Source organism: Rousettus aegyptiacus, unplaced genomic scaffold (assembly GCF_014176215.1).
Source record: "Rousettus aegyptiacus isolate mRouAeg1 unplaced genomic scaffold, mRouAeg1.p scaffold_m13_p_3, whole genome shotgun sequence".
In the NCBI taxonomy this organism is placed as follows: domain Eukaryota; kingdom Metazoa; phylum Chordata; class Mammalia; order Chiroptera; family Pteropodidae; genus Rousettus; species Rousettus aegyptiacus.
This window is the reverse complement of record NW_023416306.1, coordinates 118,031,480-118,048,918: the sequence shown is the minus strand read 5'-3', so window position 1 is coordinate 118,048,918 and position 17,439 is coordinate 118,031,480. Positions and strand designations below refer to the sequence as shown.

At 38.6% G+C, this 17,439-nt stretch overlaps 1 protein-coding gene across 2 annotated transcripts; it reads left to right on the top strand.

Annotated features, from left to right (window-relative positions):
* The first annotated feature begins 846 nt into the window (after positions 1–846).
* On the top strand, positions 847–15,447 carry GATM (glycine amidinotransferase). 2 transcript variants are annotated; one of them, XM_016153190.2, is made up of 9 exons: positions 847–1,095; positions 2,562–2,780; positions 7,993–8,188; positions 8,931–9,121; positions 10,102–10,239; positions 10,383–10,547; positions 12,057–12,120; positions 12,343–12,459; positions 14,401–14,886. In XM_016153190.2, the coding sequence occupies exons 1-9, from the start codon at positions 1,027–1,029 to the stop codon at positions 14,511–14,513; spliced, it is 1,272 nt and encodes a 423-aa protein (XP_016008676.2). In that variant the 5' UTR covers positions 847–1,026; the 3' UTR covers positions 14,514–14,886. The 2 variants fall into 2 exon arrangements, with proteins under 2 accessions (XP_016008676.2, XP_016008675.2); XM_016153189.2 differs by lacking the exon at positions 847–1,095 and having other exon boundaries at positions 1,131–2,780; positions 14,401–15,447.
* Positions 15,448–17,439: the final 1,992 nt, after the last annotated feature.

The following is a 17,439-nucleotide window of genomic DNA, read 5'->3' as shown; positions in this document are numbered from 1 at the left end:
ATTAAAAAGACAGCTCATTAAAAATAAACACCTATTTTGTAGGCACAAAAATGAAATACTCAAATCTCTCTGCCCCCTCTTCTGCTAGGAACTTAAACGTTAAACCGAGTTCTCTGTTTAGCATAAATCCAAAGCAATTAAGACTTCACGTTGTTAGTGAACTACTTTTCTAACAAATGTATCCTAATCAAACTGAAACAAAAATTTAAATATATGAAATAGAAGGGAAGAAACTGACTGTAGTCCTTACTTCTGGCCCACATTTGTCTCTATTTTCGTGATTGAATTTCTCAACCCAGGGGCACGTGGCGAACGACTATTTGAAATGGTAATTATTCCAGAGAACACCTAACAGGATCTCGGGTGGAGAACGCAGCACCGGGGGCGGGGAGCAGAGGACCTGAATGCCACGCTGAGTCTTCTCCAGTCTCAATCCCGGTGTTGCCCTGAAAAGCCCCCTAAACTTTAGATGCTTTCGTTAACTGTAATATAAGGGGACTGGCTCAGTGCACACAGATAAATTTAAATGTGTGCCTGTACACACGCCTTGCATATTTACATCCATAAATGTAAATTTAAAACAATAGTCGTAATACTCTTTAATTTACTTCGCCAGAAACAGCGTGCTCCTCTCCTTCCGAGACACTCGTGGCCTCCTTGGGGGGACCCAGGAGAGCCTTCTCCCAGCGCAGCAAAAGTCAGTTGGTGGATTAACCGACTAAAAAAAAAAAAAAAAAAAAAAAAAAGGAGGGAGGCCCGGACACTTTACCCTGCGCCGGAGGCCGTCCCAACCCGTTCCTAACCCCGGGCAGCCGGGCGCCGCAGCCGGAGCTCCCCGGGCCCCGGCCCCGCCACCTGTTTCCGGCAGCCAATGGGCGCGCGGGGGGCGGCCGGGGCGGGGCGACGGTACAAAAGGCGGCGGGTCGCGCGCCCCGGCACCCTACTGCGGGCGCGCTCTCGGGAGATCCGGGCGACGCGGCTCAGCACCAGGACCATTCGGCTCGCGGACCAGCCGGGTGCGGGGAAATGCTGCGGGTGCGGTGTCTGCGCGGCGGGAGCCGCGGCGCGGAGGCGGTGCACTACATCGGGTCTCGGGTGCGTGCGCCGCCCGCCTCGTCCCCTCGCTTTCCCCAGCCAGCCCTGCATGACCCCGTCCCTCCTGACCCGCCTTGGAAGCTCGGCTTCAAGAGCCTTTGCTGGCTGCCGGGCGCTTGGCGGTGTCCCAGGGAACGGGGGTGGGGGGCAGGCATTGGGGCCACACCCTGTGGATACGTTGCTTTCTGCGCGCGTCGGACTTCCGTGGCGGTCAGCTCTTCCCAGCCGACCTCTTCGCTCCACGGAGCTAGCGACCGGGGGAGAAAAGGGCTGGGGTGACGAGTAACACCTCTTAGTAAAAGCATGGTGTTATTGGGGTTCATTGCCTTGGGTAGGTATAAAGTTGGGCATGAGTATGGGGTGGATGGACGGAAGAAGAAAGAAGCAAAGTATGAACCGGGGATGGAGAGGGAGCGAGCAGGCCCACTCCAAGTGTAACATGGAATCCTGTGTTGCGAGAGGAGCTGGAGAGAGTTTGCTCTGTACCCAGAGTTTCTGCCTGGTCCCCGCCCTCTGCTTCCCTGGTTTGTGAGCTGAGCGCGTGCCGGCAGACCCTTCCCAGCTCCTAAAACAGAAATAGCAGGGCAGTGTGGCTCCCCCGAGCAACTGGTTCCAGAACAGCTGTCACTCGCCTTGCTTTGGTCCCCATTCTGGTTTCCCCTCCTGCCTCTCTCCTAAGGCTTTTAACAGAGTAGGATAGAGATTTGGGGACTCGCGTTTTGCCCGGTGGGTGAGGGACTCTCCCTGCATTTTCTAAAGGCTTTTTGAAGTTCTTAGATCTCCTTTCTAGTTGTTTAAATTTGTGCTCAGGTTAGTCTTTGTCTTGGCTAGGGGACTGTGGGCCATCTGTAAAATGGAGCAGATGGCATTTGGTCATTCTCAGAATGTAGTGCCAAAGAATATGAAGTGTGTCAGCAATGACAAAAATTTTGATTTGAAGCTGATTATTCTGAAAGATAAGGACCTTCACATATTTTTACTTGGTGGGGGTGGGGGGGGAGTCTAACATTGGTGCCTTTGATATTAAAGGGTAAAGGAGGCTCCCTCCCCCAGCTGGTCTTGGCATGGAGACATGGAACAGCTTTCTGTAGTTTTCTGGAAAGAAGGTGACCCATCATCTGCAGACAAGATGGTTAAAGTTTGACTAAAGCTTGATTGCAGAAAACCATTCTGAGATATAAGTGGGGGTGTGTGGTCACTGGGGACGAAAATCTTCTGAGGGGTTTTGAAGAGTTAATGCCAATTAACATAACATATAAGAAGATAATGTGTAAGTAAATAGAAAGGTAAAACTTACCTGTAACCCAACTACTTACCTATAAACTAACAACTTGGTTTATATAATCCACATGGATTTTAAATGTCTCATTATGTTTTCTTGGGTTTTCATCCCACTTCCACTTCCCCCTCCCCCCAGGTACTGTATAGGACTGACTACACAATTATCTTTTCTTTGTTTTTGGAAGCTTGGAAGAACCTTAACAGGATGGGTGCAGCGAACTTTCCAGAGCACCCAGGCAGCTGCGGCTTCCTCCCAGAATTCCTGTGCAGCTGATGACAAGGCCACTGATCCTCTGCCCAAGGACTGCCCGGTCTCCTCTTACAATGAATGGGATCCCTTAGAGGAAGTGATAGTGGGCAGAGCAGAAAACGCCTGTGTTCCACCATTCACCGTGGAGGTGAAGGTAAAGCAAGGGTGTTCACGTGTTTGAAGCGGGTTCGCTTCTCACCTTCTGCAGTCTGGCTTCTGCTCCCACCCTCATCTTCACCTTAGCTTGCTCCAGAAGTCCCAAATCTAGTGCTTGATTTTAAGTTACCTTACTAGGCAGCTCCCTCCAGATTCTGCGAGACTCCTTTCTGGGGCCATTAGAGTTCTTTAACTATTCCTCACATCCTTCTTCACTGTCTATACTGTTAGGGTTGAACAGAATTTCACTTTTGGCCCTCTTCTATTAACTGTTCTCAAAGCTTCAGATCCCACTTCCACTCAGGTTCAGATTTCTCTCCTGAACTATGTCCAGATCAACTCCTTATCAGATATTGCAAAAGGATGAAAACTTGGCACATCTTGAATTCAAGTGCTAGTCACTCTGCTGAACTGGACCCTTCTTTGTTTTTTCCTTTTAGTTTTTGGCATTCCTATTACTCAAGCTGAAACACCAAAGAATCATCTTTGATTCTATTTCAGTCACATCCTCCGTGTCCATTCACCAAGATCTAACAAGCCTTTCATCAAAATGAACCTTGCCTTCATGCTTCTGTGGCTGCTTTAGGTCAGGATGTTATAGTACTTGTATTTCCTGGACTATTTCAGCTTTGATCAGTGATTTTTTTTTTTTTTAAACCAAAATTCAATGATGTTACTCATCCTGATCTAATCACATCTCTATTTTCCGCCCCTCCCCCAATATACACACTGCTTAGGATAAAGTCCTCATTGTATTCAAGATCCTTCACAATCTGGCTCTGGTCTGCCTTCCCATCTCACTCACCTATTCAGAGATATGTTAGTGTAACGGGTTAGCAGACTCATTCCTGTTTGGGTCTTTCTCACCTCTGATATTCCACGTTGGTTTTAAGCAGACTTTTTAAGATAACCATATGAGCAGCCTAACTGTTTCCCAAACAAACCTCATGCCTTTGCTCCCACCTAGGTCTCCCACCCAACTTCCTGCACCCCTCTTACTACCACCTAGGTTCAGTAGCACCTTCCACAAAATCTTACAGGCTTTCCCTGTACCAAGTAATATCTCCCTTTTAAAAAACTCCTAGTGTTTCTTCATCTATAATGGGTTATGGCCAGGGCCTCCATGGTTTGGTGTTCAGATTGTATACTGCATTAGGGTCCCCTATCTAAGGGACTGCAATCAACACTGTAGACACAGTCTAAGCTTCCATTAATGGTGGGTTACAAATATATTGTCATTGTACTTATATTTTTCCTGAATATTTACATTTGTATTTGTAATGTGGATTGAGAAAATAAATTCTGTTATATCACTGGCATCATCATCAAAAATGTTGTCTACCTTGTAGCAGGGCTCCAGAGGTATTAGCACAAAATAACTTAGCATTTGGAGAGAAAAGATGTTCACGTAGAAAGGAAGACTAATACTAAGGTTCTTATGCCAACCAACTACCAACTACAGAGGCAATTGAAACAAAGTGCCAGGAGAGCTAAGGAAAAAACAATGACCAAGTGCTAAATAATTAGGCAGTCTTATCCAAGAAAATGATTCTTGAGTAGGACCTTGAAGATAGAGTAATAGAAAAGTAATAACTTCTAATTGTTCTAAACTACCTCTGGTTCTGATATTTGAAATTTGATGAACAGATTATATATCATCCACATGTTTTAAAAGGCATGATCTTTTTAAAGTCTTTTCTTGGAAAGATGTCCCATCCCGTAACTATTATAATTGGGTGAAATTAAATTTAAAATTCAGGCATTAGTTAATCCTTTTTCTTATCTTTAAAATTACTGACTTTTATACCATGTGATCTTATGGAATCAGAATTCTCAGACATTTTGAGTTTTTTTTGTCACTTGATTTATAACTTTAGACTTTGTAATTTCATAGGTTTGTGGGAAGTGTACCAGGCTGAAGTCAGGAGATCAGGATTGAATTAAATATTTCATAAAGCTTGATAGTTAGTCTTGGTTAATTAGCTGTTTGACCTTGTGCAAGATTCCAGAAATTTCTGGGCCTCAGTAAAATGAAGATAGTAAGAAGTTTGCTATCTTCCTAATGAGATAAATATGAAGGTAAAAGGTTCCATGTTAAGTATCTTAAAGGACAAAACCATAGCTCATTATAGTTATATAGGCCCAGTTCGCTAATTACATTACAAAAGTACATTGAGGTGTAATGGTTGTAGATATAAGTAACATTAGTAGTATTGATATTATTCATTTGTCTGGTTACTTCTGCTTTATGTCACATGCTTAATCTAGGTATTGTTAGAAAGGAAAGTAAGTCTAAGACATGTATGGTCCCTAGAAGGCAAGGCTTTACCTTCTAGTTGGAGGGAAATGACACAGATGTAGTAATCAGTTTGGTGAACAATGAAAGATAAAACAATATTATAAACTGTTGAAATGCAATTAGAGCATAAAATATGTTGGAATTTATAAGTGCTGGAGAAATTTTATGGGAATGAGGAACATAGTTGTCAGGAAACATAATTTTTAAAAGCTAAATGGCTTTTTATTCTGCAAAGCAGTAAATACTTCCCATCAATGTGTGCTTTTTCTTTTGCTCTTGCCCTTTTTTATAAATCACTGATAAAGGACCTTTTATAAAATACAAAATCAATCAAAGTTAATTTAATATGTTTGCAGCTATAAATAAGAAATTTATATTGAGATTTCCTAGCCTTCCAAAGACAGTATTTATTTAAAATCTATTTGGCAAACCCCCTGAAAGATTTTAGGCTCTGAAAGACAACAAAGTTTCTAGAATGCAGCCACATCTCTGCAACATTAATATTATATGCTAAGCATTTAATATAGTGTTTATCTTGCAGACACTTGGTAAATGATCGCTAATTCATTTAGCAGGGTTATAAAGAAAGTGTAAATAGCTTCCAGCTATCTCTTAGAAAATATAATGTGCCATAATCATTTGGACTTTGTCTAGACTTAGAATATAAGCTTTACAAGGAAACTCAAACTTGTTCAAACAACTTTTTTTCTCCCAGGGAAGTTTATATTTACCAAGGCAAGCGTCACTCTGCACAAATGGTCACACAGGATACTTTGGATTGTGCCATGGTCAGACAACATGGCTGTGCATCTGCTGTAACCCATTGTTAAATTTTCAAAGACTTCTTGTCCCTCAGTGGACTGTAAGAGATGTGCCTGGCATGAGAAGGAGGAAGTGGTGAATGGATGTAGTATCAGGATGTGTCTGAGAGGAATATAAAGTCATTATTATCCTCTCCTTCTAGCTGCTGCAGGACTTCCTAGGCGTAGAAAACAGTGGAGTGCTTTTGTTTTGTTTTGTATTTAAAAGACTGGATTGATTTTAAAAAGTACTCAGATTTTTAATACCGATAACATTTTTCATGGGCAGAAATTGAGCCTGTTGTTTGCATATAGATCTTCAGAAGTAAAGTAGCTAACTAATAATTTAAATGGTGGGGTCAGCAACCTTTTTCTGTATAGGACCAGATAATAAATATTTCAGACTTTGCAGATTACAGGTGTCTGTTGAAACTCCTCAACTGTGCCATTGTAGTGTGAAAGCAACCATGGACAATATGTAAATGAATGAATGTATCTGTGTTCCCATAAAACTTTATTTACAAAAACAGGCAGCAGGCTGGATTTATTTAGCCCATAGACTTTAGTTTGCCAACCCATTTTAGAGCTTCGCTGGCATTCTTAGTATTTGCAAAAGAGTGGTTTTTCATATTCTTAATCTTTCTCCAGCAGTCTCAGCCCCAGTCTAACTGATGTGAACCTTGATACTGAACTAACAAGAAGCAGGTCTGCCTCCGTATGTTTAATATTTATTAGGTTGAGGTGAAAAGAAAAATAAAGACAGAAAATCTGGAAAAGACATTGTCTTTGACATTAAAGAGCTAGACATTTAGACATACTCTATTTCATTACCTAGTTTTCCTTTCTTTATAGCACTTAGCACTATCTGAAATTGTCTGATTTACGATGGAAACCTTTTTATATGGGATTATCAGAACTGGTGGTTGGTTAAGCAGTGCTATAAGAAAATATTTCTTAAATACCTGTTTTAAACATTTTTTTTAAATGTAAAATACTTAAATGCACATCACTTTGCCAACTTTTTGATAACAGTCCCGAGCTTTTTCTTAGCATTTGAATCTTCTGATTGGCATTCTGCTTCATCTGTCTGGACAAATTACATTCATATGCATCACCTACATTTCCCAGTGTAGTTCTTTAAATCAAGAACTTAGCTGCATGCAAAACAATCTCAATGAATAATTCTTCCAGATTTTTATACTTTTGAAAATTGATATTTTATAGTAATTTTTAGCAAATTGATTGAGCCTTTTAAAAAGCATTCAGCTGTTGTCCATTTAGTTGTCTTTTAAAATACATGTAAACCTTGGTCACTTTCTAAATGTTAAGGTTTTTTTTAGTTACTAAAAATTTGTAAATTGGTTTATCAGATGACTTTCTTCTACTATGTAAGGACCTGAAGCAGTATGAGAGTTTGGAAGGATTGGAGAGAGGAAAGGTGAGGTGAGGTGAGATAGGTTGGCAGGGAGGGTAGGAAGCACCAAAGACAGACTCGTACTATTGTATGATTTTGCCAAGTGGCAATTCTGTTAAATGGAAAAAATCAATGATTTTTTTAAGAGAAACAAAGCATATATGAGAGTATGTCCCTAACCTTTATGGAGGCAGTATTCTATCTTCCTATATCTTGAAATGCTGTTTCCCAGACAGAATTCTGGGAGGCATGGACAGCCCATGGTTTTATCTTAGTATAAGTGTGCTTTTAGTCTCTTATGTTATTTCGTTTGTTCTCTTATTTTATTTCATCGAGACTTTCTAACAGGGCACCCATCTCCTGGTTTGTCTGTGAAGCATATAGAAACTGGCCCAAGAGGATTCCAAGACAATGTGAGGGTAGACGTGCTGTGAGTAGTAGGGCATGAGATCTCAGACAGAAGATGCAAAAGGTCTCAAAACATCAAGGGAATTTAGAGTTCTTCACTCAACAGATATTGAGTGTCTTCCCACAGAGAGGTACTGTGCTCGGTGCTGGGGATCAATACCTCACAAGATGTGGTCTTTGTCTCAATTCTGTTAAGTTATATAAATCATAGTTTACCACTTATGAATCTATCATGATGAAGTTGTATTTTTCTCCTATAAATATTTCACTTACTTTCTTCTGCTTCTAGGCCAACACATATGAAAAGTACTGGCCATTTTACCAAAAGCATGGAGGCCATTATTTTCCCAAAGATCATTTGAAAAAGGCTGTTGCCGAAATTGAAGAAATGTGCAATATTTTAAAAATTGAAGGAGTGACAGTGAGGAGGCCTGACCCTATTGACTGGTCGTTAAAATATAAAACTCCTGATTTTGAGTCTACGGGTAAGTGATGTCATATACCTAAACTGCTAGTATCTTAATTTTTAATTTTTTTTTAATATGTAAGGAGAAAATTCTGATAATTTCTCAGAGATTCCTTTGTTTTAATAATCCTTCAAAACTTTAAAGATTATAAGGAACACTTAGGTTCTTTTTGATATGATTAAGATGTACACATTCAAAATTCCATTGTAAATCTGGAATATCCCTGAAAGAAACAGTTTACAAGAACAGTAGATTCTATTTAATTTTCCTCAAGAACAAAAGTTAAGAGAGGAACAGAAACATTCCCATTTTATTTTTAACTGACACTGTTACAAGATTGTTCCTGTGCCTGAATTTAGTGTTCTAATTTATAGTCCTACAAGTCATCCTTGGCCCGATTTTTATCTTGTGGTACTGATATTCCCTGAAGAACTGTTTCTGTGTAGCAAGAAGGGAAAAAGGTGAAAACTTGGTGGTTCAAGACCTCTTTGAATAAGGACTAATTATTGTTTCATTTTTTTTTTCTTTTCATTGCTCTCTTTTTTGGTCTGGCTTCACCATCCTCACACAGAATTCACATGAACAATCTAATATGTATCATTCCATATTTTTTTTCTATTTGCATATAATTGTATACATTCACGCATAGAGATTTTCTGTAAATTTTTTTTAACCGAAAAAATGGAATCATAAAATGTAGACTTCTCTGTCTTTGAAACTGGCATTACTGAGGTGGTTGTGGGCCTTTTCGGTCTGACAGGTTTATATGGTGCGATGCCTCGAGACATCCTGATAGTCGTGGGAAATGAGATTATCGAAGCTCCCATGGCATGGCGTGCTCGCTTCTTTGAGTACCGCGCCTACCGGTCGATTATCAAAGACTACTTCCACCGTGGCGCCAAGTGGACAACGGCTCCTAAGCCCACAATGGCCGATGAGCTTTATGACCAGGTAAGCTCCTGAGTATAGCAAGCTTATTAGTAAATTTTCTACATAATCCACGGAGAGTGAGATGGAGAGTCTCAGATACCTTGTATTTGTTATGCATTTCAGAAACCAAGAGCATCACCTCCTTTTTAAAAAAAATGATCATTTTATGATGAAAATAAGAGTAAACGATATACTGATAATAATAGTAATAGTAATAATAGCTGCCCCTTATTCGATGCTCATCATGTGCCAGGTCTTGAGCTAAGAGCTTTATTTACATCCTCAATCCTGTTTATAGGTCACAACAACCCCATAAGGGAGTAGTATCATTCTATTTCAGGGAGGAAAACTTGCCTAAAGGCACACAGCTATTTGTTGCTGGAGACAGAAAAGTCACTAGACTGAACTCCATTCTCTTCTTTTAGAGAGTTTGGTCTATAGGCCGAACTCACAGTGAAAGGAAGTATCTGTCCCTTATTAGATCACTAATTAATTGATCATTTATAGAAAGAATCCAAAAATCAAAATTTCTTCTAGAGGTTTAAAGACATAGTAATAAATTCATTCCACCACACTCAGTCACATTTTGCAAGGGAAGCGTGGCATCTCATTTTATGGTAAGAGCTAGGCTCAGGACCAAGTTCCTTTTCTAAATACAGAATGACTTCATCCTGTTGACTTTCAATATCGTAGGTTGCTACATAAATCAATGCATGGGTCATGGAATATTTTCAGAATCATTACTGCCTCTGCGCTGCTTGCTTTTAAGTATCAGGAAATTGCTGTCATGCTTAGTTTTTAAAAGTTTTCTTAAATGTTCATTTTTTTTGGTTTGACTGGCATGGGCCTATATCTGCCCTGTGCATTTTTTAGTCTAGAACAGGGTAGTAGTATTTTTGAGAAAAAGATGATGTTAAATTAATTTTCTTAGTAATGAATGTCCTATAAATAATTTCTTCATGAACCAATGCATTGTGTGTGTTCATTCTTGTTCCAATTAGGATTACCCCATTCATTCTGTGGCAGACAGACACAAATTGGCTGCTCAGGGAAAATTCGTGACAACTGAGTTCGAGCCATGCTTTGATGCTGCTGACTTCATTCGCGCTGGAAGAGATATTTTTGCACAGAGGAGCCAGGTGGATAAAGGCTGCCTCTGAAATTTCACACTTTCTTATTGCATTTCTAATTTCTAAATTCAAATATTTTTATTGTAACTATTTTTAGTTATCTAAATATAGAACCAAATCTTTATAGATTTATGTCTTTCTTTTATTTTCAGGTTACAAACTACCTGGGCATTGAATGGATGCGTAGGCATCTTGCTCCAGACTACAGAGTGCATATCATCTCCTTTAAAGATCCCAATCCAATGCATATTGATGCTACCTTCAATATCATTGGCCCTGGTCTGGTGCTTTCCAATCCTGACAGACCATGTCACCAGGTAAGGAAAAGTTAAGGACTTTGGAAAAGTAAGTCTAGCAACTGACATGATCACCATTTTTATTTCAAGCACTTCTGTGATTCCTAATGGTTCTAAATGACAAATTCAGCAATGTTTAACATTATTATGATCAAAAATTAGGTTGCTTATGTTATATTTAATACAGGATATCCAACACTCAGAAATACACAGTGTAATGTCATTAGACTTTGACTTTGGCTTTTTGCTGCTACCAGAGTCTCGAGTTTGTGCCTATGTATATTTTTATCGAACAGAGTGCTACTACAGTGATTCCCCCTTACCCGTGGAGGATATGTTCCAAGACCCCCTGTGAATGCCTAAAACCATGGATAGTACATGAATAGAGCCCTGGATATACTGTTTTTCCTGTACATACATACCTATGATAAAGTTTAATTTACAAATTAGGCACAGTAAGAGATTCACAACAATAACTAATATAAAGTAGAACAATTATAACAATATACTGGAATAAAAGTTAGGTGAATGTGATCTCTCTCTCGCTCTCAAAATACCTGGAATTTTCCATTCATTATTTTTGGACCTCGGTTGACCATGGGTAACTGAAGCTGTGAAAAGCGAAACCACAGACAAGTGGGACTACTGTATCTCATAACTTGCAACCCTGGTTCCACAGCAGATGATTCCTGCATGTCTGGAGCACTGCCAATGGGCAGTGGGTGTCTTCTTCCCTCTCCAGTGGGTCAGGCCTCTCTTGGCCAGCCCTACCCTGCAGGAACAGAGGTGCTGCACTGCAGCTGGTCTGTCCCCATCACCTGAGCCTCCCACTTCAGCCTGCTGCCCCCTACTTCCAGTTGGGTGGTGAATTATTTTGTGTTATCTGCTAGCCTGCAGTACTTCTTTTTAAAATCATGATTTTTACCTTGTGACTTCATTTTTTATACCATATATTTATACCCAGTGATGAAGATTAGTCCTTTTACTTTAATATAATTCATTGATATACTAAGTGGGTATGTGAACATTGGGATGGCTAAGTTACTGTTATGGTTCTTCAGGAATACTACCCGAACATTTGTGTTTATACCATCACGCATACAAAGTAATGGACTATGAAGTGGATGGACTATGAGTTTGATACAGTCACATTTTTGTTTTCTTATAACTAAATAGGAAATATTTTCATTTCCTTTAATGAGGATTTATCAAGGACAGTATCTTAGGTATTTTAAAATCTCTTAAACCTGAGAAAAGCACAAGAATATTTGTAAAAGCTTTAACATTTCTGTTACTTTTAAACTTTAATTTGGTAATCCAAGGATTTTATGTACATTTTTAATTAGGATTTAGACAAAATCATCTAAATGTTTTGAAATTTTAATTTATTAACAGTTGAGAAGACGGCTTCTCAAAAAGAATTATTAATCATAAGGCCTATCGGAGACCAAGAATGATAAAAATAATATATATAGATTTAACCCTCCTTGGGTTTTGGGTTTGTTTCTATTTTTGTTTTTGGTCTTGCAGATTGATCTTTTCAAGAAAGCAGGATGGACCATAGTTACTCCTCCAATACCAGTCATCCCAGATGGTATGTTTACTTTTCTATACTTATAGACTAAAATGATTACTTCAGTCACCAAGGATATTCATAACATTTATAGTTTAATTGTCTTAAAGTTAAAATAAAATTTTGCAGGGAAAGTGAACCGCTGAAAGAATTGAACTGCCTCTTTAATATTCTTCACTTTCGAATCTTTGCTTTAAACAAAAATGAAAGCAGACATGATTTAAAAGTTGTTGCTCTTTTTAGATCACCCACTCTGGATGTCATCCAAATGGCTTTCCATGAATGTCTTAATGCTAGATGAAAAACGTGTTATGGTGGATGCCAATGAAGTCCCAATTCAAAAGATGTTTGAAAAGCTGGGTATGTACAATAAATGAAACATGTTGTCATACATGAAAATGTTAAATGAACTCAAGAAATGATATGCTAGGTCTGATCCATGCTTTATCTAATTCCCTTTCTGTTCCTATTAGTGGTACTAAGTTATTATTTTGTAGATGGACAGTATTTTTGTTTTAGCAGTCATAACATCATAAGGTTAGAAGAGTATCCCTGGCTCCTCAAGCACCCTCTTAGCAATAACTGTATCCATCTTCTGTGACTACCCCTTTGTAGATGAGCATAGAGATTATTCAGCCCTCCCCCAAATAAGAAATTATAGAAGGTCCTTTAGAGTAATTTAATTGTCATTACATATTTTAAAGGACTTATAAGGATGCAGATACAGAAGTGACTTTATATGTGTGATAAGCACAGTGAGCAAAGTAATGGATTGCAAGAGAGGGTGTCAGTCAATCATTCAACTTTGAACTAAAAACCAGAACTGGTTTTTACTTATCCTGATATTCAAAATTTAGACTAGTTATTTTAATACTGCTGAGAATAGTATTGAAAGGAAGGATTTTCATATGGCTCTCATATAAAGTACAGAAGTATGTATGATGATCACTTTTAACATGTATCCTAAGTGTCAAATAAAGCTAGGTTGTACACTTGTAATTGAGTCATATTTTGTCTTATATTTCCAGTGTTACTACTATCCAGGAAAAATTATTTGATCCTTTGGCACAGCCCTCTTTACAGTAGTATCAATATAAAAGGATTGGCCTGTCAGGTTTATATTGAGCCCAATATAATGATTTAACCCCTAATGCTATGCTACTTTTTTATGACTTTCATTACATTACCCAAATGCCCAGGTTATTCAGTTTCTTTGTCCATTAAGATTTTATTGTTTCTCACCTTAAAATATTATTGAGTACCAAAGATCTGGTTTGTCTTTTTTTTTTTGTAAGCAAGTCTTCTTAGGCATAGGGAACTTATTAAAGCAACTTAATTCTCTCCAATTCAGGATTAATGTGGACCTAGCAATCTGAATAAGAGATACATCTGTCCATCACAAAATATACTATGTTGAAGAGCCCACTCCTTATCCCAGGCCCACTTCTTACCTCTGTCCAAACCTTTTTCTTACTCTTCAGAGCCCCGCTCAGTCTCACTTGCTCAGGAAAGTCTTTCCAGGTGGCTTCTGCTGCCTTCCTCCCTCACTATACCAGTGGAACCTTTAGTGACTCTGTTGCTTATCTTTCTACTCCGAGCAATGGGTGCCTTGAGGGATGAGAATAAATTATTTTAAAACCACATTATGCCAAACAACAGGTTTTTCCTAAATACTGTTGGGTGACTGTGCCATAAACATCATACCTGTGTTGATACAAACAGTGCCAGATTAAATTAATTAATTGTCTTGAGTAGCTTTGGTACCCAGCTGACTGTACAATCCAGATATTAAAGTACAAGCTGTGTTCCATTGTTTCCTTAAGGCAGCCTGGTAAAAAGTTAATCATGTCAGATAAATTCTGCTTATGTGTGAGTAGGTAAAGTTAGCTTCTCAGGTTGGCTAAATTATACTTTTCCTAGTAAATTGACATGGTAAAATTAGAAACAGTCTGACAAAATAGTTAAAGCATAATTCTAAAAGGCCTTGAAATTTTAGTGCTTGATCATTTCTGAATATTTGACCGAAATATCTGCTTATCCTACCTGTTCACTTGTGAATAATCAATAGCACAAAATAGACTTCAGAGTCTCTGCTGACTTTTTGGTGAAGGTTTTATATTAGCAGTGGAATAGATCAGATGAAATATAATTGATGAAAATAAAATTGAAAGATTGTCCTGGGTCAGAGTAGACTGAAGGATTCGAATTACAGGAATTCCTACCCATCTTTAGGCTTACTTTCTATAGGAGAATCTTCATGTGAGTCCATCTAACTGGTCACATATCTCTTTTTCAATGCAGGTATCAGTACCATTAAGGTTAACATTCGTAATGCCAATTCCCTGGGAGGAGGCTTCCACTGCTGGACCTGCGATGTCCGTCGCCGGGGCACCCTGCAGTCCTACTTTGACTGACCACGCCTGATGGAGCTTGTGGCTTGGCCTCAGATAAACCCAGGAAGCATAGGGACAAGGTTCATTCTCCTGCTTTAAAAAGTGCATCAACTGTAGGGCTTTAAACAATCATATCCTTAACACGGGTCTTATGCCTGGTTTGTTTTTATTCCTTTTCTTTGATATAAGGAAAATAACTTGTGTTAGGTCTTACTCTCTACTCTTAAATTTATTTGCTTTTTGGCTTCAAGCGTAAAAATTTGGTGAATGTGTCCCAAGGCAAAAATTAATCATTCAAGTAACTTGGCCGCTAATATTTAACTATCTACCTCTGTTTTTAATTTTCTTTCCAAAAGGCAGCTTGAACTATTGGTCCTGATCTTCAATTTTTTTTTTAACTTTTTGCTAGACTCGTGAATGTTTGTACCATTTCTTTTTTTCTGAATGAAAGACTTAGAATGTACACAAATATTAAGTAGAATCAGATAATTGTCTCTTTTTCTAATAAGAAATTGTTAATTTTTAATTATTGTTTTTAAAAAATAACATAGACTATGCAAACATTTAAGTGAATTTTCCATGAATGTTTTTAATATTCTCATCTCAACACTGGTGATATTTACTGCTAAAAATGTCTTCATACAATTTACCTCATTTCAAGTGATTTATTTTCATCTCTTTTTCCTCTCTAAAATTTTACAGAAATATTTAGTGCAATAGGATATCAGTTTCCATCTCTAAATTTTGATGTTTCATATGTAGTGTATACATGGCATCTTTCGCAATTAAGGTTTGTTTACAGCTGTGCAAATTATTTTAAGCCCAAACTTTAAAAGCATTAAAAAAACTAATGGTGGTAAAACCTACATGTGATGTGAGATAATTTTAATGTTGAATATTGTACGTGTATTTTTATTCTAATAAACTTTTGTGTTACCGAAGGGATTTTATTAAAGGTTGGCGTCAGTCTAATTATTTTGAGCATAAGTAAATTGTAGGATGTAGTTCCTAGGACAGACCTAATGCTATGAAATAATCAATATATCCATCCCTAATAGATAAAAATTTAAACCTAATACTTGTATTCACAAATGTTTAGGAGAGTCAAAATTTGTTTATTAATTTACTCATTCAAAAATATCTGAATGTCTTTTGAATATAAGGGACTCACCATAGGTCCCGGGGAGAGGGGTGGGGCGGGAGTCTGTTTTCAAGATGCTAAATGTTTTGATTCATGAAAAATCTCAAGGGGGTAGGGGAAATGTACTTTGAAGTGAATCACAGGTTTTGACCATGCCTTTTAACTCCTTTATATCCTGGTGTCCTTTTTCGTACACCACGGAATCACCTCTCAGTCCTGCACGTGGACTGAGTCCTGCTTGAGAAATCTGTACAGTCATATGGATTGGTGCACACTAGTGTTATATATTTCCAAGTCTACATACTGCTTGGAAATTCTATTATACACTCCTCTGCATTCTCCTCAGTGGCTATTCTAAATCTTCAGTATGTTCTCTTACTCTATCACACTATTTCATTTTTCACAGAGAAAGTAAGAAGCCATCAGGTGTCAGTTCCCTCAGCTTTTCTGCTCCAATCCCATACAGATAAAGCAGCATTTTCCTTCTCTGGTTAAAGTTCTTTCTCTCCTTGCTTTTACTGGCTAAGCTTCTAAAGAGAAAAGTCAGACCGTCATCTCATCACTTGCCTTTCATACTCAACCCTCTACAAAGAGACACTCTCTTCTGCAGAAAGAGGTGAACCTTCTGACCAGGTCTAATTCTTGCAACTGTCCTTTAATTCTAATCTCTCTCCTCTTTCAGGAAATTGCTACATCATTTATCATATTTTTTATAACTCCAGCCTCTGTGTACGTGTGTGTGTGCGCGCATGCGTGTGTGTGTGTGTGTGTGTGTGTGTGTGTGTGTTTTCCCTCAGCAAATAATCATGCTCGAAATAATGTTTAACCAAAAACTATTCCTCTGGCAACTTCATTTTCTTTAGAGCTAAGCTTCCTGAAAGAATACATCTACTATTTTCACTCTTTCACCTTTTATTTAGTCCTCAATCTTCTGCTGATTTCTATCTTAACACTGCAAAGTACTGATGATATCTTTGACCTGACCTTTCAAGTGGATACTGTTTAGGCCTTACTGATATTCCCTTGACAGTCTCTCCTCATTTTGGTTTCTGTGATACCTCTTTCTCCCATCTCTTTGTATTGATTTTCAAGCTTCTTCACTGGATTGTCTTCTTTCTACCCTTAAGAGGTAGATGTCCATGGGGTCCTATACTTGGGCCTTTTCTCCTCATCTGGACCCTCCTGGGCAGTTTCATTTGTGCATTGGTCCTCCTCTCCCACATATCCACTACTAACTACCAGGATCATGTGAGAGGGGAGGCCCTATGCCTAGATCGTCTAGTCTTGATCTTATCCCAAGCTTCAGGTCATGTTCCCAACTGTCTGTGAACATTATCTAGATATGCAAAGGCACTGTAGGCTCCCCACAATATCATAATTGACTCTGTTGGCCAAGTCATCCTGGACTCTTCCTTCTTCCTCATCTGTCCCTTTTGCATTGTTATTAAACGAGATGAGTATTCCAACAAAGATAGCTCAATTGAATGATTTAATAAAGTTTCTATTTTTAGATCCTATGACACTACTCTTGGGTATGCTCTTTTGTCAAGGTCATAGAGGAAAATAGAAACAGCCTAGTCTCCACCACACAGCTGCTATCAGTTTTCTTTTCTACTCATCATCCACCACTCTTGCAACCTAGTGGCTTCTCTGTGATCTCCAGCAGGCAGAAGGCCCACCAGATGCTGCTATGGATATCAGGTATCCAGATAGCATCAATAACTTCAGATTATCACTCTTCCTAAAGAACACCAAGCCTCTGTAATTCCCTGGCTAGAGGAAACAGCTATGCATATTAAGATGAAT